Genomic DNA, 21,980 nt, shown 5'->3' with positions numbered 1-21,980 from the left:
CATCTAAAGTACCACCAAAATCATGACCCTTTTCCGTCAACGCGCCTTTATCTTCACGTCACATAACGCGCTTACTAAACGCCCTACCGCGCCACCTACTCCGCCCCTCCAATTCGCCACCCGTCCCCCGCTCCCGGGCGTCCATTCACGCGCTGAGCTGCCGCATGGGCTTAAATCTGCGTCAAGAACGTGAATTTGAAAATAAATACCACCTCTGTCAGCAAAAAAAAAAAAAAAAAAACCTCTACTCTATCACAGTTAAGTGGGAAAAATTGAAAAGAACAGGAAACCAAAAATATTAAAAAAAAAAAAAGCCTCCCTTGCTCATTCTCTCTCCTCTCCGCGCACTCTCCCTCTGTTGTTGTGTTTTTGAAGCGAAGATTAAAAGGCGTTGAGAGGTTCCTTACTTCCCCCTTTTGTTTATTCTTCTCGCCGGCTCTCGGCTGAGACTGCAAAGGAAAAAAAAAAAAAAACGGGGGGACGCTCTGTTTCTCTCGTCTCTTTCTCGATTTTTCTCTCAAGAATTTTGTCCGCATTCGCAGAGATCGTTAAGGTTGGGGGTGATTAGATTCGTGGATTGTGTGAGTGAAAAATGTCGGAGGAAGAGAAATTGTTGAAGGAGGCGAAGAAATTGCCGTGGGAGGATCGGCTGTTCCACAAGAACTGGAAGGTGCGGAACGAGGCCAACATCGATTTGGCAGCACTCTGCGACTCCATTTCCGATCCCAAGGATCCTCGCATCCGTGAATTTGGTGAGTTTTCGTTAGGGTTTCCATCTTTAATTTCAATGGGAGGTTGGTTTTCGATCCCTGCGTGGTGGATCTAGCTGTTTTCTTGAGTGTAATGAGTAGGTAGTGTGGTGCATTTTGGTATAAGGATCTTATTTAATTTTTATTTTTGAATATGCAGGTCATTTTTTTAAGAAAACTGTGGCGGACTCTAATGCCCCGGTGCAGGAGAAGGCGCTTGATGCATTAATTGCTTACTTGCGAGCAGCTGATGCCGATGCCGGAAGGTTCATATCCGATGTTTTTTAATATGCTGCTCGATTTTCTTTCTCTTGGATGTCTTGCTATCCGCAATTTTTGCTTATTAGCCGTTGCTCTGGGGGGAACGTGAATTTCAAAATTGTATAGGTACGCTAAGGAAGTCTGTGACGCCATTGTCGCAAAGTGTTTGACTGGGAGGCCAAAGACAGTGGAGAAAGCTCAGGCATCTTTTATGCTCTGGGTAGAATTGGAAGCAGTGGATGCTTTTCTGGTATTTTTCATTCGAATGTGTAGTTGTCATTGAATAGTTTCCTCCCTCTTTGATTTATCTTACAATTTGTTTCAGTCCTTGGGGGTACAATAATCACTTTAGTCACGTTCAGTTAACAATATCTGTACTGTAAGTAATTGTTGACAACTTTGTTCTGGAAGTCATGCAACCTCTTAACTTGGGCTCAAAGTTTTTAAAGAAAACAAGAACGCCAATATTTTAAAGCTCCCCTGCTTTATTAATAATATTTGAAAGTTGTTAATCAAGACCTCTTTATTAATAATATTTTTAAAAACTTAATAAATGATAGAGTACAATGGTGTTGTGTAATCTATGTAGCCAACCCACATAGTGGGATAAGGCTTGTTGTTGTTGTCTCTTGCTTTATTACATGACTATTAGGGTGACTTCCAACTATTATGTGCTAAGCTCTAAAGGGAAGGGGAAAAAGCTTATCTATCCGAAAGGTTTACTGGGAAATATGTAATTTGCATCCTTAGAAAACCTCCATGAATTTGAATAAACTCATGAGTTTGACAACTTCACATCTATTTCCTCTAAATAAAGGTTCAGTTCTTGTCTTCTTTCAAATCTTGATTGTTGATAACTTTTATTCAGAATTTAGTTCGCCTCACTTTTGTTAGTCCTTTGGTGTAGGCGTAAATTTTGGTTCTTGATTAGCTTATTTGGGGGAGAATCTTTTTACGCATAGATCGCTATACACCTGCTAACCATATTTGACTGTTATTGATATATTTTAGGATGCTATGGAGAAGGCAATTAAGAATAAAGTTGCTAAAGCTGTAGTACCTGCAATAGATGTCATGTTTCAGGCATTAAGGTTTGTAACTTCTTGTTTGCAAACTTGGCAACAATTTCTTTTTTCCAATGGGTATTTCGTAAATCTGAATCTGTTCATATTCTATTAGTGAATTTGGAGCAAAAATTGTGCCCCCTAAAAGGATTCTGAAGATACTTCCTGAACTCTTTGACCATCAAGATCAAAATGTCCGGGCATCTTCTAAAGGATTGACTCTTGAGCTTTGTCGTTGGATTGGTAAAGATCCTGTAAAGTCAATTTTGTTTGAGAAAATGAGAGATACAATGGTACGTCAATTGGTTTTTGCTTATCTCTACTGCTTTTGTTCTCCTGTTTGGAAATCATGTAATGCTTTATTTCTGTAGAAAAAAGAGCTGGAAGCTGAGCTTGCAAATGTTACTGGAACAGCTAAGCCAACACGCAAAATAAGGTAGTTGTCTTTGAATTTTACATATTGGGTTTTCAATGCAATTGTAGCTTCATTCCTCTGCTCAGGAATTGTTCTGGCATCAAGGTATTAGAATGTTCTTTTAAGTGGGCCATGCCTAGGAGTAAAAGGGACAAAGGAAATGGATAGATGATGGTAATGCAACACACATGCCACACTTTTTTATCTTATTTCATGGCTTCAAATTTATTCTGATCTTGAATCTTTTACTTTATCTTATGTGAATTTACGTTAAATCCATAAAAATGATCTACTTCTATGATTATCCTAGGTTTCTTTGCTAGATATCTGTTCCTTTATCAATCATATGGTCTTGTAGTTTTCTTTTGCCTGTTCATTCCCTTAAAACATTGTTTCATTATGTTCAAGAGCGTCACCTGCTGTGCACTGCATAGAGACATAAGCAAAAGGCACATTTGTATAGTTTTTTAATGCTCCAAGACAATGATTGCAGGCCTTCACATTTCTTATATTTATGATGATATTTGGGAGACATACAATTTATGAATTAGACAACCAGTTGGGTGAAGTAATTTCTTTTGAGCATCCTTAGCAAATGCACCTGATGTGGCATCTATCTATCCATTCATTGTTATGTCTTGAGCCATTGCGTATTTAAAACATTTTCCCCCTATTTCATAGATCTGAGCAAGATAAGGAACCTGAACCAGAAGCAGTTTCTGAGGTGGTGGGCCCTGGCCCTTCTGAAGAATCTGGAGCTGATGGTAAGGAATTGGATTTAGACGCTTGAATATGTTTTTTCTCGAACATGTCTGGCCTATTACTGAGCCACCAATCATATGCTTATGCTTGTTCTCTAATCGTTTTAATTTCAGCTCCCCGAGAAATTGATGAATATGAGCTTGTTGATCCTGTTGATATATTGACTCCTTTGGAGAAGTCTGGATTTTGGGACGGAGTGGTTAGCTTTCTCTGCCATCTGACTGATCATAGGCTTGTTATCTCATGAAACCCTTTTTTTTTTTTGTTGGGTATTTCGAATTTTTCTTGCTTGTCTTTATTTCTTATGCTGTCTTGTGTAAAATTTTTAGAAAGCTACCAAATGGTCTGAAAGGAAGGAGGCAGTTGGTGAACTGACCAAGCTTGCGTCAACTAAAAGAATATCTCCTGGTGATTTTTCTGAAGTTTGTCGGACCTTGAAGAAGGTAGTTTATATTTTATTTTTTAAATTTAGTGACTTAGCATGTACTTTGGATGGTTGGATGATATTGATGTAGTACTCAGTAGAAAGTACTTGTGGTTGCTTTTGCCTCTCTTTCACGTTTTGTGAGCAATAATAACTTGAAGATGGGGCATAAAAATGATTTGGTCATTAATTGCTATCCATTCAACACGCTGTGCTTGTGAATTTTGGTAAGCTAAGAGAGGATATGATGTATTTTATGCAAGTACATTAATGGAACAATTATTAAGAGTATAAGTTTTTGTTGCATGAAGGGAATCAAAGGAGGGAAAATAATGCGTGTTAATTCCTAAAAGAATAATCTTTTTTAGGAAAACCATATACTGCACTTCTATATTTAATTGTGTAGTTAATTAAAAATTATAAATTTTTGGGTCCAGAATATTATTTTCTCATTCCATATTTGCATCTAATTACTCAATATATAGATTTAACTATGAGACTTTTTTTGAGGTACTGTGCATTTTTTTTTGGGGGTGGGATGTTAAACATGGATTCTTTCAGGACATGCTCAACGTAAGGATTCCTTTTAAGAATCATGGATTGAATGTTTTCCATATGTTATGTACTGGGTCTGATAGTAGAAGGAGCAGAATTGGGGAACTTGTATTATCCTCATGGTTTAGATGATCATCACATTACACATGATTTGATGAATGTCATCAAATTTAAGTGAGGCTCTTTTGTGCTATACAACACTTATGAAGGTTATCCGCTGATATTCTAAAGTTTAGGTGGGCTACTCGAAATTTAAGAGGGTTATCCAGACAAAAATAAAGCCTGATTCATTGCAAGTCAATGGATTAAATAACATTAGCCAATAGCCTGTTATTCTGAATAAGTAGGAATGTTTAGGAGAGTCCACTGTTTTGAATATCAGGGGACTTATTTTGCATATGCCCTGATATTTAGAGGGGTTCTGTGGACTTACTGCATATACTGCATATACCTGCATATAATTGCTGGTCGCCAATTTTTCCTCCTCTGGTCTTGGATTCTGATTTCAAATTGTTGGTTCTGCATAATTATGGTCCTACTTTCTGTGTGAGTTTTGTCCTTTTACTTTGTCATTTATGCATTCCGTTGTTGTTTTGCCTTCTAAAGTTGAACTTTTGGTTTTTTCTTGCAGCTAATTACAGATGTGAATATTGCAGTTGCTGTTGAAGCAGTCCATGCTATAGGCAATCTTGCTCGGGGATTAAGGACCCACTTTTCTGCAAGTTCTCGTTTTGTATTGCCTGTTCTACTTGTAAGTTGTACTTTGTAGTAATTGCTTATTTTGTCTGTCCCGATTTTGAGGGTGTAAGGTGCTTATACAAACATGTCTGATGCTATTAGTTTTATTGGCTAAAAATAATTTTTGATTGAACATGACTCAAGCTATTTCTGAACCCTTTCTATACCAGTTTGGCCAGAAAAACCTTTTTCAATACCAGGAACTACTTAATGGCTTTAATCTGTAAATGAAAGCATTAACTTGATAATAATTTCTCAGTAGTTTTTTCTTTTTTTTTGGTGCTACCATGTGATTGTTGAGGGGATTATTGTTAATTGCCTGAAGATATTTCTTCTCTAATGATTTAAATAATGATGTGCATGTGTTTCTTGCTTGTGTAGATTGTGCCTTCAGCCGTTCTTGAATTTGTCATTAATTTGCAAGTGTTTAGAATCAATCATGATTTTCAGCTATTTGTTTGGCACCTGTGTCTCTTCTTTTTGTGCGCCTAAGAATGCCAGTTTGCTTGCTCATTGGGCGCAGCAGTGTTGAGCTTCTGCATTTGTGATTAATTTGCAAATATTTAGAATCAATTATGATTTTTTCAGCTATTTGTTTGGCACCTGTGGCTCTTTTTGTGCACCTAAGAATACCAGTCTGCTTGCTTGTTGGGCGCAGGAGTGTTGAGCTTTTGAATAATGCTTAATGTTAGTTGATTTAGAAACGCAGGCTATCCAAAGATTGCCTTTGTCTTTTTTGCTGTTTCCGTGCCTTGTTTTCCCTTCTGTTATCTTAAACAGACATTGTCCGTCAAGCTATTTGGTTTGATGCCCAATTGAAATTGTTTCTGTTCTTTGGTAATCGTTTGTACACCTTGTGTTTACCTGGCAAAAAATTAGGGTTTTCTAATGATGGAAATAAGGCTTGCCTAATGTGTTTATTTGTTGTGTAGGAAAAATTGAAGGAGAAAAAACCTACCATGACCGAGGCATTAACGCAGACCCTGCAAGCAATGCACAAAGCTGGTTGCATAAGCCTTGTGGATATTGTTGAAGGTAGGTTTTCCATCCGTTTTGTTATTGAGCTTCATATCAGGTTTTGATTTAAATGGCTATGACCTAAAGGATTTGAGTTCGGGTTATTTGATTACCAGAATATAGACTTTGATTTAATTTGTTGTATGCAATCTGATTCAATGTCTATGCCTTGTTTGGTGTTTTTTCCCCAAAATCTAGTTAACAAGTGAACTGTTGTTTTCATTTTGAATAATAACTGTAGAAAAAAAACAATCTGATTCTGATGGAAGACGCTGGAACTCTTGGATTGTATTATTTATATCCAAAACCTGAGAAATACCTGAGCCTTAGCCTGTTAATTATGGATACATCAGATTCTTTTATTGTATGTATGTGGTGTCGCAGAATAATATTGAAAGAGAGAGGAATAGAGAGATAGGAAGAATAAGAGGGAAGAACAGAGAAGAGAAAGGAGTTTCAGAGGAGTTTGAGAGAATAGAGAATGAGAGACAAGAGAGAGATTTCACTGAATGGTGCGCAAATTGTTATTGATGTCGTAGCATAGGATTTACAAATGCATGTCATGGTATTTATAGGCCCCAATCCAACTTAATCATCAGGAGCTAGTATCCCGAGAGTAATATAACCAACAACTAACTACAACAGTCACAATTATAATGACATAACAGTTTGCTTTCGTACTACTGGAATTTCTGGTCAAAACCAAAAGATGCTCATCCATATATGGCTTACTTGTAGTGCACATAAACCTTTTGAGACTTTCAGTCTCCTTCCCTTTTGAACCAAAGTAGTTAAGTCTAATTATGAGGAATAATCCTTCAAGTGGGTGACATCTCTGAAAGATCTGAGGCAATAACTCCCTCTTCCATCAGCACATCCACATAGTTTGTGAGATTTATCTTTGAAATTTGAGTATTAATAGGTTTCTCAACATTCATGCTCAAACTGAACTGCTGGAGATTATACTAGTTTGAGCTTGTTACAAATTAAACTGAGTAGAAGAGAAAAAACAGGGCAATAACCAGCACAAATAAAAAGACTCAATCATTGTGTCAATATTCAAGATCCTTGGAAACTAGTGCTCCTCTTGTTGAGGGTACAAACAAGTTACAAAATTTTATGACCCAATCCTTTGTCATCTTGACTTTACGAAGAGTGCATCCCTTTTAGTGTCAACGTGACCTGGAATATGGAACAGCTCCAAAAAGGGCTTAATGCACTGATGGTCACTGGGCGTATCATGCTTTCTGAGAATGTTGCTTTAAAAGTGGCCGGAAATGTTGCCAAAGATGTGTAGCCAATGTTGATGTGTAGTCAAGGTGATCTGGAATATGGAACGGCTCCAAAAATGGCTCAATGCACTGGTGGTCATGGGGCATATCATGCTTTCTGAGAATGTTATTTTAAAAGTGGCCGGAAATGATGCCAAAGATGAGTAGCCAATGGTGATGTCACAGTTGTAGTGCCTGACTTCAGAAGGGTTATACTTGCAAGTGTATACAAGATTTGCTCTTCCAGAGGATGGCATTCCATATGATGTTGATGAAGCGATGACTGCATAGTTTCATGAAATCCATTTCATATCACTCCAACTTTGACTGAATTATTCTTAAATTTGATAGGTTTCTAACACTTACAAAACATTATTCAGAATGCCTTTGATGATTACCTCCCATATATCTGCCATTACTATATATTGCAGCTTGATCTCCTCTAAATATTCATATGCAAGAACGAGGACCCAGGCTACTAATTGTTAATTCAAGTTTTCTCTTTAGATGTGTTTGGTCCTTGATTTATGGTGTCATTGTTATGTTAATTTGTCTCGTGCCTGTTTTTGGTTGGATATATGCAGATGTCAAGTCAGCCTCAAAAAACAAAGTTCCTCTTGTGCGATCTTTAACCTTGACCTGGCTGACATTTTGTATTGAAACAAGTAACAAGGGTGTTGTCCTGAAGGTGCACAAGGATTATGTCCCTATCTGTATGGAGGTCAGTGTGCTCTGGCTTTTTGGTTGTGTTGTCATTTTGTTTCAAAAGATGAAACTTGATTGAAATTTAGAATGGGAATTAAGACTCTAGTCTTCTTTTGATTTACAGCTCTATTTCTTTTTCTTGTTTTAAATATCTGTGTTGGCACATGTTGCATATTTCCTGTATAGTAATCGCATGAGTTCTTGAGATAAATGGTTTATATCTCAGCGGTATCCTCATTCCTTCGGTAGGGGAACAGCCTAGAATAATCAAACTTGACTTTGAGGATAGATGAATTTGTTTACCTTGCTGGTGACTTCTGAGTTGGCATATGTTCTAAAGTTTGTTTTATGTCAACTGTGTTTCTCTGGAGAGCCTCTTAGATAATTGTCACGTCTGTTTGTTTTATCCCTTCTTCCCCCTTTGAAATAATACCATTTTTTTTTTTTTGCAGGGCCTAAATGATGGAACTCCAGAAGTGAGGGATGCTGCCTTTTCAGCATTGGCAGCAATAGCTAAGGTAACACTTGCAGCAATTGAAAGCTATGTGGACTTGCTTTCGTTAGTTAATTTTGAGCATCTTTTTGTTCTTTCTTTTGCAGTCAGTTGGCATGAGACCTCTGGAGAGGTCGATTGAGAAACTTGACGATGTCAGAAGAAAGAAGCTTTCTGAAATGATTGCAGGTTCCGAAGTTGCTCCACCTAGTGGTCCCACAACAGGTTTTTAAATTTGAGCGGTTGTTGGATGTGAATAGCCCTACAAATTTGAGTTTCTAGCTTTTGCTGACACTTTATGATGATTTTTCAGCTTCTGTGCAAAATGTCCGTGGGAGTGTGTTTTCTTTAGAGGTGGGGTTATTTTTTTCTTCATAGTTTATGCCTTTGTTTAGTTTAAAAATTCTCAGTTCAACTTGATTCTTTTGTCTCATTTGATTTGATGAAATGATGATAGTTGTCTTGTAATATGCTTGTTGATCATTAATGGTGGTGATAAAATGAGAGGTCTTCGTCATCCTGGCTGCTTTTTGTTTGTTATTCTTTTACTGTTTACTGTCTCGCAAAACTTGTAACCCTGAAGAAATTTTAATGGAAAGGTTTGCCTCGAATATCATGAATGTATAATATGAGCACCAATGACTTGTTGACCAGGAATTGCTGTCATTAAAAAGGCATTTAGAAAATATATCTATTGGGCAAAAGAGTGGGAGTATAATGTTTGGATTTTTTTTAAATTATATGTATGCTTTTACTTTTTACTTCTTATTTTTGGGAGACGTTGACACTTTTTTCCTCATTGGTGAGTCAGAACTCAGAAAGTACTTTTGTTAGAAAGTCAGCAGCAAGCATGCTTAGTGGAAAGAGGCCTGCTCAGGCAGCAGTATGTACATGCCCTTGCTTGTATGTTTTTGGTTTCTTTCATTTTGTCTGAATTGTTACACTGAGCCCTGCTGATTTCAGCCTGTCCCCAAGAAGGGTGGCCCTGTGAAGTCTGGGACTAATAAGGTTGTAGATGGAGGTGCACAGGTTAAGCCCTCAAAATCAATTGAAATCCCTGAAGACGTTGAGGTAAATTAATATCTTTCTTCTGGGACTTGATTTGAATCTACAGTGTTAGCTATGCATGTGATTTTTGATGATAGTATATTTTTTCTGTTTTACTGAACTACTTCAGCCAACTGAGATGAGCCTTGAAGAAATTGAGAGCCGAATAGGTCCTTTGATACAGCCAGATACCATTACTCTTTTAAAAAGTACTGTTTGGAAAGAACGTTTGGAAGGTTGGTGATGATCGATAACTTTATACAATATACGCTTAATTTGATTGATTTTGGCCTTCTTTTGAAGAGCTTTGTGGATATTGCATGGCTTTCTATTAGTTCTTTTGGTGATTTAGGACTTGAGAATTTGCTCAACTGAATTGTTTGTTTTCTTTCGGCATGTTTGCCTCTCCAATTTCTACACATATCCTGTTATTGCATCACCTTCTTTTGTGTTGCTTTGTTCTCTCGTCTCCCTTCCCATCATCGTAATTTGTAGGTATTATTTTGTTTGCTGGCATGAGATAATGGCTTTCATGTCTGCAATATGGATGTTCAAATTCCTTGCTAGATGCACCAAATTTTATCTCCCCTTGGTCGTATGAGACATGAGCTGCAATTTATAACATTTTAAGACAGCAAGAAGGTTTGTCATGGAGGATGCATTGACATTTATTTATTTTCTGAAGTGCTATGAGTTGGTATTTGATTTTATTTTCAAGTCTCTTGACTTTATGTTTACCGAACCCTCTGTATCCAAGGACACCTGGCTTGTTTGACTTGTCCAATCATCATCATCCATTCATTGTATAGGACTTAATAAATCTTGCTTTCTGTTGAAATTCTAGCTATAGCATGATGTTTGGGGATGGTGTATCCTCTGATTTTGTGAATAGTTGCAAGGTTATTCCCATGTTTAATTTTTTGAATCTTTGATGGTCTTATTTTTCTGTGTTTTCTATTATTCTTTTTACAGGGGCTATGCAATTAACCAGATAATTATTACTGCTTATAGGTGTCCTTTTTAGGATTGTATTTGTGTATAGTCCTTGATTAGTGTGATGAATACTGCTGAAGTGGTTGGTCTTTGCACTATATTCAATGGTAATGTTGAATAAATATTTACAAGTTAATGTGTTATTATCAATGCATGTCAGCACTAACATTATTTTATTGTTTCTGATTCTTTGTTTTTCTGTTCGTTTTGGGGGATAAATTCCTCATATTTCTCTGCACTTGGAATTTTGGTTGTATTTCCTTTTAATCTTAGAATATTAATATCAAATATACCAAAGATCACAAAAAGTCCAGTGCCCTTTTTTAACTCGTCTATTTTGTCAAATGTGTTCTCCTGTACAGTTTTATCTCCTAGTTTTTTTAGTGAAGTGTTAGCATGCTGCAGTGAACCTGCGATCTAGCACCAGTGAAGGTGAGGGTGTGCCAACTAACTACAAGGCTAGTTAGTTGAATATTATTGCTAGCATTGTCATCAGTTGCTCACTCTGTTTGTGTAGTTGACTGGAATTCTTTATTTTAAACAGCCAGGGAATATTTTGATTTGCACGTATTTTATGCTTATCATTGCATTGACATTATTTTGGTTTTTCCAAGTTTTGTTGTCATTGTGCTGCCTATTTTCTGCTTGACTTCCTATTTAGTCTTTCAAAATTTGTTGATGAGTATAATCACTAAGCTCCATATATCGCAGGCATTTCTTCATTGAAAGAGCAAGTAGAAGGCTTACAGGTCCTTGACCCGTCAGTGGAAATTTTGATTCGTTTACTTTGCTGTTTGCCTGGATGGGGCGAGAAAAATGTTCAGGTTCAAAATTAGTTTCTTTTATCATTTGGTTGGAAGGTTCATTAATAATTGGAAAACAGAAGACATTATTGGGTGAGGCAATCAGTGATTTGAATCTCCTCAAACAGGTTCAGCAGCAGGTTATTGAAGTGATCACATGTATAGCATCGAAAGCAACTAAGTTTCCGAAGAAGTGTGTAGTACTTTGCCTTTTGGGTATGTATTGTGGTTTGATTTGAAGGTGGTTTGCTCTGTTTTTTTTTTTTTTTATGGCCCGTAATTGTCAACCTCTTTCCAAACCTCATCTTTTTTTAATTTCTTTTTCTTTTTTAATTTTATAGGACTTAATGAACGAGTAGCAGATATTAAGACACGTGCACAAGCTACAAAGTGCCTTACTACTTTCTCTGAAGCAGTTGGTCCAGGATTTATTTTTGAAAGAGTAAGCATTCTGTTCCTATATATTCTCATCATTGGCCAGAACAGTGTGCTTTGTCTATGTCTGAAGATTAGTTGAGGAAAGATAGTTGGTTTTGTCCTCCTCATTAGAATTTGTTAAAATGTAGTTGGAGTGCTTTCAGGATCGCACTTTCAAGTTAGTGTCCTAATCAAGTTATCATGTCTCAAATGAGTTTCAATATTCCTGTTCCATAATCTTGTGGTGATTGTTTATGGACATACTGCAAATACATGTTTTTCTTGGCAGCTTTTAAGCATTTCTTTTAATAATATAGAATAAAAGGTAGCTTTCAAAATATTAGTTTCTTTTGTGAGACGCTCTATTTGTATTTTTTTTTCATTTTTTAAAATTAATAATAATCAAGCTTTGTTGTTGAAACATTACATTTATAGAATGTTTTTACAGTGGTGGAGTTAAGGAAATAAATGCAAGATCTTGGAGTGTTTGATTGCTAATATTGTGTTTGTGGGTAAATAAAGCCTAATTAGATTGTCTCAAGCAAGTTGTTATTTTCAGAATGTAATTTTATCTGGGATCATTTTCTGTTAATGAAGTTAGGACTACTTTGCTCAACCCTTCAAGAAATGTAGGTGTTACAATTTATATACCACTGGATACTTTTTCCTTGTTTGCATGTTCTTATGTTGTAACCTTGCTTGTATTTTATAATTTTTAAATTTCTTTTGTAGCTCTACAAGATTATGAAGGAGCACAAGAACCCTAGGGTTCTTAGTGAGGGGATTTTGTGGATGGTTTCTGCTGTTGATGATTTTGGAGTATCGCATCTGAAGCTTAAGGTGCATTATCTAAATTCTTATATCATTTTATTTCAAATCTTATCATTGTTATTATTAATGTTCTTGTGCTACTCTGGTCTGAACTTCACTGAGGTTTGATGCAATTTTAATTTTGCAGGATTTAATTGATTTTCTTAAAGAAATAGGGCTGCAGTCAAGTGCGGCTGCTACTAGAAATGCTTCAATTAAGCTTTTAGGTGTTCTGCATAGATTTGTTGGTCCAGGTGACTTTCATTTTATGTTCAAAGGACCTTCTGTTATCTCATTCATATAGGTTCTCAAGTTTTCCCACATGCAGACATTAAAGGGTTTCTTGCTGATGTTAAGCCTGCTCTGCTTAGTACCTTAGATGCTGAGTATGAGAAGAACCCATTTGAGGTAACCTTTTTATTTTATTGTTGAGTTTTAAGTATTTGAATGCTATTCTTTAATCTCTTAAAGTTCTCATTTGTTTGCTTCAGGGAGCATCTGCTCCTCCCAAGAGATCTGTAAGGGCATCAGAGTCAACTTCATCTGTGGTGGCTGGTGGGCTTGATGGCCTGCCTCGTGAAGATATCAGTGGAAAGATCACTCCCACTCTTCTAAAGAGCTTGGAAAGTCCTGATTGGAAGGTTTGATTTATAATAATCATCCAACTTTTCATTTATTTTGCTTTATTTGATATTTGAATCTTAGAATGTTGAGGAAGAATGACGTATTTTATGTTATGACATATGGATCTGTCTACTTTTCCATATTATAGGTTCGAATGGAGTCTGTTGAAGCTGTAAACAAGATATTGGAAGAGGCTAATAAGCGCATTCAAGCAACTGGAACTGGTACCCTAGTTGCTGTTTTTTTCCTCTCTTGAAAACTCATGACATTGTTTTTCCTTGTTCATTTGTGCTGTTTTGGAGTAATCCTACAAGTTTTGTTGTTATCATTATCATTAATTCTGTTAATCTATGTAAATTCTTATGGCTCCTTATCAGTGGAGTTATTTGGGGCTCTGAGAGGACGGCTCTATGATAGCAACAAAAACATTGTCATGGCAACCTTGACTACAATTGGCAATGTTGCATCTGCAATGGGACAAGCTGTAGAGAAGTCAAGCAAGGTTGGTGGATTCTGTTCTGCTTTCTTCTAATATCTCATTGCTTTGTTTAAAGTCAGGCTTTTGTGAAATGCTTTGTTGCAGGGTATTCTGTCAGATGTTTTGAAATGTCTTGGTGACAACAAGAAGCACATGAGGGAATGTACTTTGAATACTCTAGACTCTTGGCTAGCGGCTGCTCATCTTGATAAAATGGTGTGCATTGGTCCTCTATTGGTATTCGTTTATCTTGCTGTGCTTGTCTTGAATATGAGGCTCTTGTAGGTTCCTTACATTACAACTGCTTTGACGGACTCTAAACTTGGTGCGGAAGGGCGTAAAGATCTTTTTGATTGGTTATCAAGGCAACTTGCTGGATTAAGTAGTTTTTCTGAAGCTGCACAGCTTCTTAAGCCAGCTTCATCTGCAATGACAGTAATTTCTGTTTTCTATTCTGATACTAATTTGATTACTTTTTGTGTATCCTTTTATGAATGAGTCCTCAGGCCACACGCATAAATATGATCTTTAAAATAATATGCATGATGTCTTCTTAGGATAAATCATCTGATGTTCGCAAGGCAGCAGAGAATTGCATCAATGAGATATTAAAAGTTAGTGGAAATGAAATGGTATGTCTGCTGGTAAATTGCTCTTTCTCATCTGTTCTTCTAACTTCCACACATGGGCAAGCGTCTGAACATGTTTCAAATTATATTTTATTTAGATTGAAAAGGTTGCAAAAGAAATTCATGGACCAGCTCTAAATATAGTTCTTGAGAAGCTAAGGCCATATGGGTCTTTTCAAGGTAAGATCCTTGACACTGTTGCTTTTACTTATTTGGAATTTATCTGCCTGTTATCATGCTAGCTTCCACACGTCTAACTTTTCTTCCTTTTCAATATTCCTTTTTCCTCAGAATCATTTGAGTCTGTTAGAGCAGTTTCAGGAGGAGCGAGCTCAAAAAGTGTCTCAAAGGGTGGGAGATCTGCTGCCAATGGTGTTTCAAAACAGGGAAATAGAGCTGTATCTTCGGTATGGCTAATTTTACTTGGTTCAATTTGTTTTAGATGAAAATGAATAGATTTTTCTCACGGCATGTTTTCATCTTCTCAAAAGAGGGCCATGTTGACAAAGGGCACTAGGTTGGAAACAATTTCTGTTCAAGATATAGCTGTTCAGTCACAAGCTTTATTAAATGTTAAGGATTCAAATAAGGTAATTTGACTTAAGTTTGGGGTACTAATAATTGCTTCTTATTTTTAAGGATTCATTTATCATCTTTCATTTGGTTTGGCTTCCATTCAGAGTGAAAGAGAAAGAGTGGTAGTTCGAAGGTTTAAGTTTGAGGAGCCACGAATAGAGCAGATTCAGGAGCTTGAGGTGGGTTCTGTCTTTGAGCAATTAAAAACATACATGAATTATGAGTTCTGTATGATTGTTGAAATATAATAAATGTGTCTGTATTATGCTTTAATGTAGAGTGATATGATGAAGTACTTTAGAGAGGATTTACATAGGAGGCTCTTAAGTGCAGATTTCAAGAAGCAAGTTGAGGGTCTTGAAATGCTACAAAAGGTGCGTCACATCCTGAAGCTTGAAGTTTTGGAATGTTGTCATTACTCAAGTATTGTTGCATCATGAATTTTTATTTCGCATTACAGGCACTTCCATCCATTGCTAAGGAAGTCATAGAAGTTTTGGATATACTTCTTAGGTGGTTTGTATTGCAGTTTTGCAAATCAAATACAACATGTCTGTTAAAGGTGCCCTTTTGTTTTAACTTAAATTGTCATGAGTATTTTCTTTCTCTATGTTTCCTTGATGTCATTGGTCTTATGACTGCAATCTAATTGAAATGCATAGGTGCTAGACTTCCTTCCTGAGCTGCTTGACACCTTGAAGGATGAGGGATACTCCTTTACTGAGTCTGAAGTTGCAGTGTTTCTTCCATGTCTTGTAGAGAAGGTTAGTATTTATCATTCAGGATAATTTTGGCACTAGTGTGTGTGGGTGTGAATTGATAGACTTTATGATATTTTGAGTTCAATATATTGTTGGGTTGACCTTGGGTTAACTGATGGAAAAAGTTAAGATATCTTTTTTTTTAATTTAAATATTACAGTTGGGACACAACATTGAAAAAGTGCGAGAAAAAATGCGGGAGCTTACGAAACAGATTATTTCCCATTATTCTGCTTCTAAATGCTTCCCATACATATTGGAGGGCCTGCGCTCTAAGAACACCCGAACACGGATAGAATGTGCTGATCTTGTTGGTTTTATCATTGATAATCATGGTGCTGAGGTAAAGATAATGATACTTCCCAGTGATGTCTTGTATTCCATGACTCTTAGATATTTACTATTGTCATTTTGTGGACAGATTACTGGACAGTTAAAATCATTGCAAATTGTTGCAAGTTTGACAGCTGAGCGAGATGGTGAAACTAGAAAAGCTGCATTGAATACACTAGCTACTGGTTACAAGATTCTTGGTATGACATACTCTGCATCTGCTGAACTTATTTTTCAATTCTAATGGCAGGGTTACTTTTGCCTTCAGATTTTCTTTTACATATTATTTCATTGAGCTAGTTTTATTTGTCCTTTGATTTTTTTATATTTAAATTGGCAGATAGATTGATATCTATGTGTATGCATTAATTGATCTGTTTTGTTTAGAAATTTCTATGTAGGCTTTGAATTCTTGTATCATATCTTGGTGCTGTAGCATAATCCTTTCTTTGATCACATTCTTCAGGTGAGGACATATGGAAATATGTTGGGAAGCTAACAGATGCTCAAAAAAGCATGTTAGACGATAGATTCAAGTGGAAGGTCCGTACATAATTTGCTACTATCTCTGTGTTTCTTTTGTATAAATACATGTTGATACTGTGATTTTCCAGATCCGGGATATGGAAAAAAAGAAGGAAGGAAAGCCAGGTGAAGCAAGAGCAATTTTAAGGCGATCTGTCAGAGAAAATGGGTATGCTTTTTGTTTCTAAATAAGCCCCTTCCCCTGAAAAAAAAAAGAAAAAAGAAAAGAAGACGAAAAAAGAAAGAAAGAAAGCTGAGGGGCTGTGTTGTAGTCACTGGATTGTATTTCAAGCTTTGATCGTTTCTTTGTGAGTTATGGATCTAAACAAGCATATATCTGTCTGATTTTTTTTTTGGGGTTAAATACTTTTTTTGTGAGTTAAAAATATTTTTAACTAAGAAAGATTTGTTACGACGAATCGTAGCCCAGTAAGGTCAATTACATGGATCACATGATGTCTTTGGGCTCTATCAACAATTAATTGTTTAGAAATATCATTCACCATGAGATCATATTCTATAACTTACTCAAATGTCATTCTTGTTCTCTTTCTGTCTCTTTTCATAATGCTAATGATCGTTTGCTCAACTCTCATTGCCAACACTTCTAGTAGTCTTCTTGGCACTTGGTCCATGAGGCCTTAAATGATTTTTAACCATTTTCTTGTAGGCTAATGACAAGGTTTCTTCTTCTTGTTGCTGTTAATTTTGATACTTTGTAGATTCAAACCATTCTTTCACTTATCAGGTCTGATATTGCTGAGCAAAGTGGCGAAATTTCTAGATCTGTTTCGGGCCCAATATTGAGGTATGATGATGAAAGGTTATCAGAATTGGTTTTCTTCTAAAGAATTGCACTGCTTTTTCCACGTTGCATACTTCTTATTACTCATGATCATACTGATTTGTTGATGTGCCTTACAGGAAAAATTATGGTCATTCTGATATCCACATGGACAGACAGTCAATGGCCCATCCTTTCACTGTTGCTAGTGGCCCTACAGATTGGAATGAAGCACTGGATATTATTTCTTTTGGTTCTCCTGAGCAGGTAGAGGACTGGGTTCTTGGTGTTGGTATATGCATTCCTCAACATCCCATGTTAAATGTGTGCTTGTCTAGTGGATACAGATTTATTTGTTTCCTTTTGAGCCCTCTCTCTCTGTCCCTCACTTTTTTAAAAGATGGATGCTTATATCTGGGCTTTGACAATTGTGCGTTGCAGTCTGTTGAAGGAATGAAAGTTGTTTGTCATGAGTTGAATCAGGCCACTAGTGATCCAGAAGGTAATGTCATGGATCAACTAGTGAAGGATGCTGATAAACTCGTTTCATGCCTGGCAAACAAGGCAAGTTAAATTATTTGCATTTTTTCCCAAAAGAAATTTCCTATGCTTTGCCCATTTTTTGTTTTCAGCGATTAATTTCTATAATGGTGTCAATTGCCTACTCTCTGCAAATAGGTTGCAAGAACCTTTGACTTCAGTTTGACTGGGGCTTCATCGCGATCTTGCAAATATGTACTCAACACTCTCATGCAGGTAAATTTATGCCTAGTTTCTGTGTTTTGTTTGTGATTTTTTGTGGCATTTCTCTTTGGTCATTATTTGTATATGCTGATACTATGATATTTACAGACATTTCAAAATAAAAGACTGGCATATGCTGTAAAGGAGAATACTCTTGATAGTCTCATTACCGAGCTTCTTCTTTGGCTTTTGGATGAAAGGGTTCCTCATATGGATGATGGAAGCCAGTTGTTGAAGGCACTGAATGTGTTGATGCTTAAGATTCTGGTCAGGAACCTTTGTATGCCATTTACTTATAATTAAATCATTTATCTTTTGTAACATTACATGCATCAGTTATAACTTGTGCTTGTTTATACAGGATAATGCAGATAGAACTTCATCCTTTGTAGTGCTTATCAATCTCTTACGTCCGTTAGATCCTTCAAGGTGGCCTTCACCTGCATCAGTTGAGTCATTTGCCACGAGAAACCAGAAGTTCTCTGATCTGGTTGTGAAATGCCTCATCAAGCTTACCAAGGTTAGTGCTGTAGGGAGTAGTAAAAGCAATAGACGGCAGGAGCCCAAAGATCAAAGGGTTTATTAGTTTTGTTTATTTGCAATATTGAAGCTGACTTAAATAATTCATGATCTTAATGGATTGTAATGATTTCAAGGTTGTTAGAATCAGTGAACTTGGTTAGTGGTTATTTTTCCATTCCTTCAGTGTTTATTAATTTTATGATTGGGTTTAAAATTTGGGCATTTGGTGGTGTGTCTATACATGGGCTATGTGTCTCAATTCTTTTTAGATTGAACTTGGTTGTTAGAATCAGTGAACTTGGTTAATGTTTATTTGTCCAATTCCTTCAGTGTTTTATTACTTTCATGATTGGGTTTTAAATTTGGGTATTTGTTGGTGTGTCTACACGGGGGCTGTGTTTCAATTCTTTTTAGATTGAACTTGGTTGTTAGAATCAGTGGACTTGGTTAATGTTTATTTTTCCATTCCTTCAGTGTTTATTAATTTCATGGTTGGGTTTTAAATTTGGGTTTTTGGTGGTGTGTCTATACATGGGTTATGTTTCTATTCTTTATAGATTGAACTTAGATGCAGTTCTTTATATCTTTGTTATCAGGTTTTCCACATTAAAACATGAAAAGCGTATAGTTTGATTGGAAAACCATGCACTTGTTTGCAAAAACCATACCATATGTCATGTTTTTATTTGAATATCATAGACTTATTATGTTTTAATTGGAGAACAAGATAGGTTGTTTGTTCCTGCTTGGTTTCTGTCTTCCGTCTGCTCCTGTATCCCATTTTTTGTTTTGCTATTTATTTTCTTATTTTATTGGAATTAGTTAATATTAGTCAATATTTTATTTTTCCATCTTCTTGTTAGCAGCTTGTGGCGACAAGCCATTTTATCCTTTGTACCCTACTTTAGAGAGAAATAAAATAGGTTTGCCCAACGTATTCTTGGCAAAATTAGTAGCAAGGATGTCAGCACTGCATGATTTCTTTTTGCCCCCTCCTTTGTTTGTGGGTCGTTAATAGTTAATTTTGACTGGTCCTATCTTACCTCACTTAAACGAGCAGTTTGTAGATTGTAGTGTTTTGCAGCAATTTGTGGTAAACCTGAATTGATGTCTTGGCCAGATTTAATTTTTATCTTTATATTTGATTATTTTTCTTTTTTATTAAGGAAATATTGTTTAACATTAAATGCTTATTTACTTGTTCTGCAGGTTCTCCAAAGCACTATCTATGATGTTGACCTTGATCGCATACTTCAAAGCATTCATTTATACCTGCAAGATTTGGGGATGGAGGAAATTAGGAGAAGGTAAGCAGCCTATTTCTTTCCAATTCAAAAAAAAAAAAAATTACATAGCATGTGCAAGATTTCTGCCTATTGAATGATGATCACTTGATTTTTCTTTGAAAAATTGAATACGAAACTTGTGCAGAGCTGGTGCAGATGACAAACCACTGCGAATGGTCAAAACTGTTCTGCATGAGCTTGTCAAGCTTCGTGGAGCAGCAATAAAGGGTCATCTATCAATGGTTCCCATTGATATGAAACCTCAACCCATAATCCTTGCCTACATTGATCTAAATCTTGAGGTAGTCACTAAGATAAACTACTGGTTCATTATTTTACCTATAGAATTCTCTATACTTATTTTACTCTACAGACTCTGGCTGCTGCAAGAATGTTAACTGCAACTGGACCTGGAGGGCAAACCCATTGGGGTGATTCAGCGGCAAATAATTCGGCACCTGGCACACATTCAGCTGATGCCCAGTTGAAGGTATAACTGTCCTATATTTCTCAATATTAGCATCTAAAGAAAACTAGCTTCATTTCTGATGTTATGCATTCTTCAGCAAGAGCTGGCTGCAATATTTAAGAAGATTGGAGACAAGCAAACGTGTTCAATTGGTCTATATGAACTATATCGCATTACTCAATTGTACCCACAGGTATGTTTTTGGTATGTTAATGAATCCATGGTTTACATGAATTGCGATGGTTGCTGTTGCCTGCATCAGGTCAAAGGCTACCTTATTTTTCCTTATCTGGGTGAAATTTCTCTTGAAATATTTTGCTAGGTTGATATATTTGCTCAGCTTCAAAATGCGAGTGAGGCATTCCGTACTTACATCCGAGATGGTCTAGCTCAGGTTTTGTACTAACACTTGTCTGTATTAATTTCCCTTGAACTATGTTGCTTTAGGTGCACGATTATGAGTAAGAACGAGTGAACAATACGTGTTCTTGCTACTGTTTTGCAATAACAAGTTTTCACTATTTTGGCAGATGGAAAAGAATGCTGCAGCTGGAAGAACTCCTTCAAGTTTACCAATGCCTACTCCTCCACCAGCTTCCTTAAATGCTTCCTCCCCTGATTTTACATCACTCTCCCCTGTAAATGCAAATCCATTAAATGATGCTAAATTAAATGTAAAACCTGAACCAACATGTTTTAATTTGCCGCCATCATCATATAATGAAGAGAATAGAGCTGTTACTTCTAGAGCATTAAATGCTGACTATACATCAAATGAAAGATTTATGTCTGGAGGTATGCTCATAATATTGCTTCCTGTATTTGCTTTTAGATTTCAAATTCAAATGAAAATTCTTACTGACGAACTCATTTTGAACTACAGTAACTAGTGGAACATTGGATGCAATCAGAGAGAGGATGAAGAACATGCAATTAGCAGCAGCGGCTGGTAATACTGATTCTGCTCCTAGGCCATTAACAAATGTTAATGACAATTTGAACCATGGACCTGTTCCTGTTCCTGTTCAGACATCTGAAAGAGTTTCTAACGAGAATGCTTTGCAAGGAGTCCTTCCTATGGATGAGAAAGCATTGTCAGGCCTTCAAGCTCGGATGGAGAGACTCAAAAGTGGATCCATCGATCCTCTGTGAGCTTGGCTATCAAGAAGCTGATACAAATATTCACAAAAATATCATTGCTGGGATTTGGAGAGGTTCTTCTGGTTGACTTCCAATATTGGTGGCGTAGATGACTATAATAAAATCAACAGAGATAATTCTTGGATTCAAATTGTGGCTTCTTTGACATTGCAGAGCATGAGGATATTTGCTGTTGTGAAGTCTCATTTCACCACGAGATTCTACTTCTACCATAGGGCATTTGTATTTTGTATATTGTAGGGCAGAGCTGTATCCTTGTACAAGAAAATGTGTAGATGCGTTAATTTAATGCAAGCACACATTTATTGTTTTTCGAGCTTTGCTTGGCTGTGTATTGAGCCATTTTGGCATAGAAATTTTGACTCAGGATTGGTTGCAATCGTACAAATTACCATTGGGTAGTTTTTAATTGCCCCAAAAAAAAAATCCTACTGAACTTCTCGTTTTTATTTTTTATTTTTTTTAATATGGAAATTGAGTGTGATTATGGGAATACCTCTTTTGAATGATGCAGCTCGTGGTATTTGAGCAGGGATACTTCAGTCATGTAAGCTAAATGAGATA

The 21,980-nt window shown here is 36.4% G+C and overlaps 1 protein-coding gene across 1 annotated transcript; it reads left to right on the top strand.

Moving 5' to 3' along the window:
- Positions 1-299: 299 nt before the first annotated feature.
- LOC129285207 (protein MOR1) lies at positions 300-21,865 on the top strand. Its single transcript, XM_054920789.1, has 55 exons — positions 300-398; positions 543-752; positions 910-1,015; positions 1,137-1,260; positions 2,022-2,101; positions 2,190-2,367; positions 2,446-2,510; positions 3,171-3,253; positions 3,365-3,450; positions 3,581-3,694; positions 4,862-4,981; positions 5,901-6,003; positions 7,841-7,977; positions 8,414-8,479; positions 8,562-8,679; positions 8,768-8,808; positions 9,266-9,337; positions 9,418-9,525; positions 9,632-9,737; positions 11,206-11,318; positions 11,426-11,513; positions 11,639-11,739; positions 12,447-12,554; positions 12,673-12,778; positions 12,853-12,932; positions 13,016-13,165; positions 13,297-13,372; positions 13,526-13,650; positions 13,732-13,842; positions 13,912-14,061; positions 14,184-14,258; positions 14,354-14,435; positions 14,547-14,662; positions 14,747-14,845; positions 14,936-15,010; positions 15,110-15,205; positions 15,292-15,393; positions 15,494-15,595; positions 15,753-15,935; positions 16,014-16,125; positions 16,392-16,468; positions 16,540-16,619; positions 17,199-17,258; positions 17,375-17,501; positions 17,676-17,798; positions 17,913-17,990; positions 18,087-18,245; positions 18,340-18,498; positions 19,710-19,807; positions 19,932-20,088; positions 20,160-20,276; positions 20,353-20,448; positions 20,578-20,649; positions 20,786-21,050; positions 21,139-21,865. Exons 2-55 carry the CDS (start codon positions 593-595, stop codon positions 21,405-21,407), a joined length of 6,054 nt encoding a protein of 2,017 aa, XP_054776764.1. The 5' UTR covers positions 300-398; positions 543-592; the 3' UTR covers positions 21,408-21,865.
- Positions 21,866-21,980: the final 115 nt, after the last annotated feature.

This window comes from Prosopis cineraria, unplaced genomic scaffold (genome assembly GCF_029017545.1).
Source record: "Prosopis cineraria cultivar Desert tree isolate PC_DT_omini unplaced genomic scaffold, ASM2901754v1 PC1, whole genome shotgun sequence".
NCBI lineage: Eukaryota > Viridiplantae > Streptophyta > Magnoliopsida > Fabales > Fabaceae > Prosopis > Prosopis cineraria.
This window is presented reverse-complemented; position numbering and strand designations above follow the sequence as displayed.

Bases quoted from the DNA above. Each gene is read 5' to 3' on its own strand.
- LOC129285207 (XM_054920789.1), top strand. From the start codon at position 593: ATGTCGGAGGAAGAGAAATTGTTGAAGGAGGCGAAGAAATTGCCGTGG. The intron at 4,982-5,900 runs GTAAGTTGTACT...TTTGTTGTGTAG, and splicing joins TTGTATTGCCTGTTCTACTT to GAAAAATTGAAGGAGAAAAA. The intron at 19,808-19,931 runs GTAAGCAGCCTA...AAACTTGTGCAG, and splicing joins ATGGAGGAAATTAGGAGAAG to AGCTGGTGCAGATGACAAAC.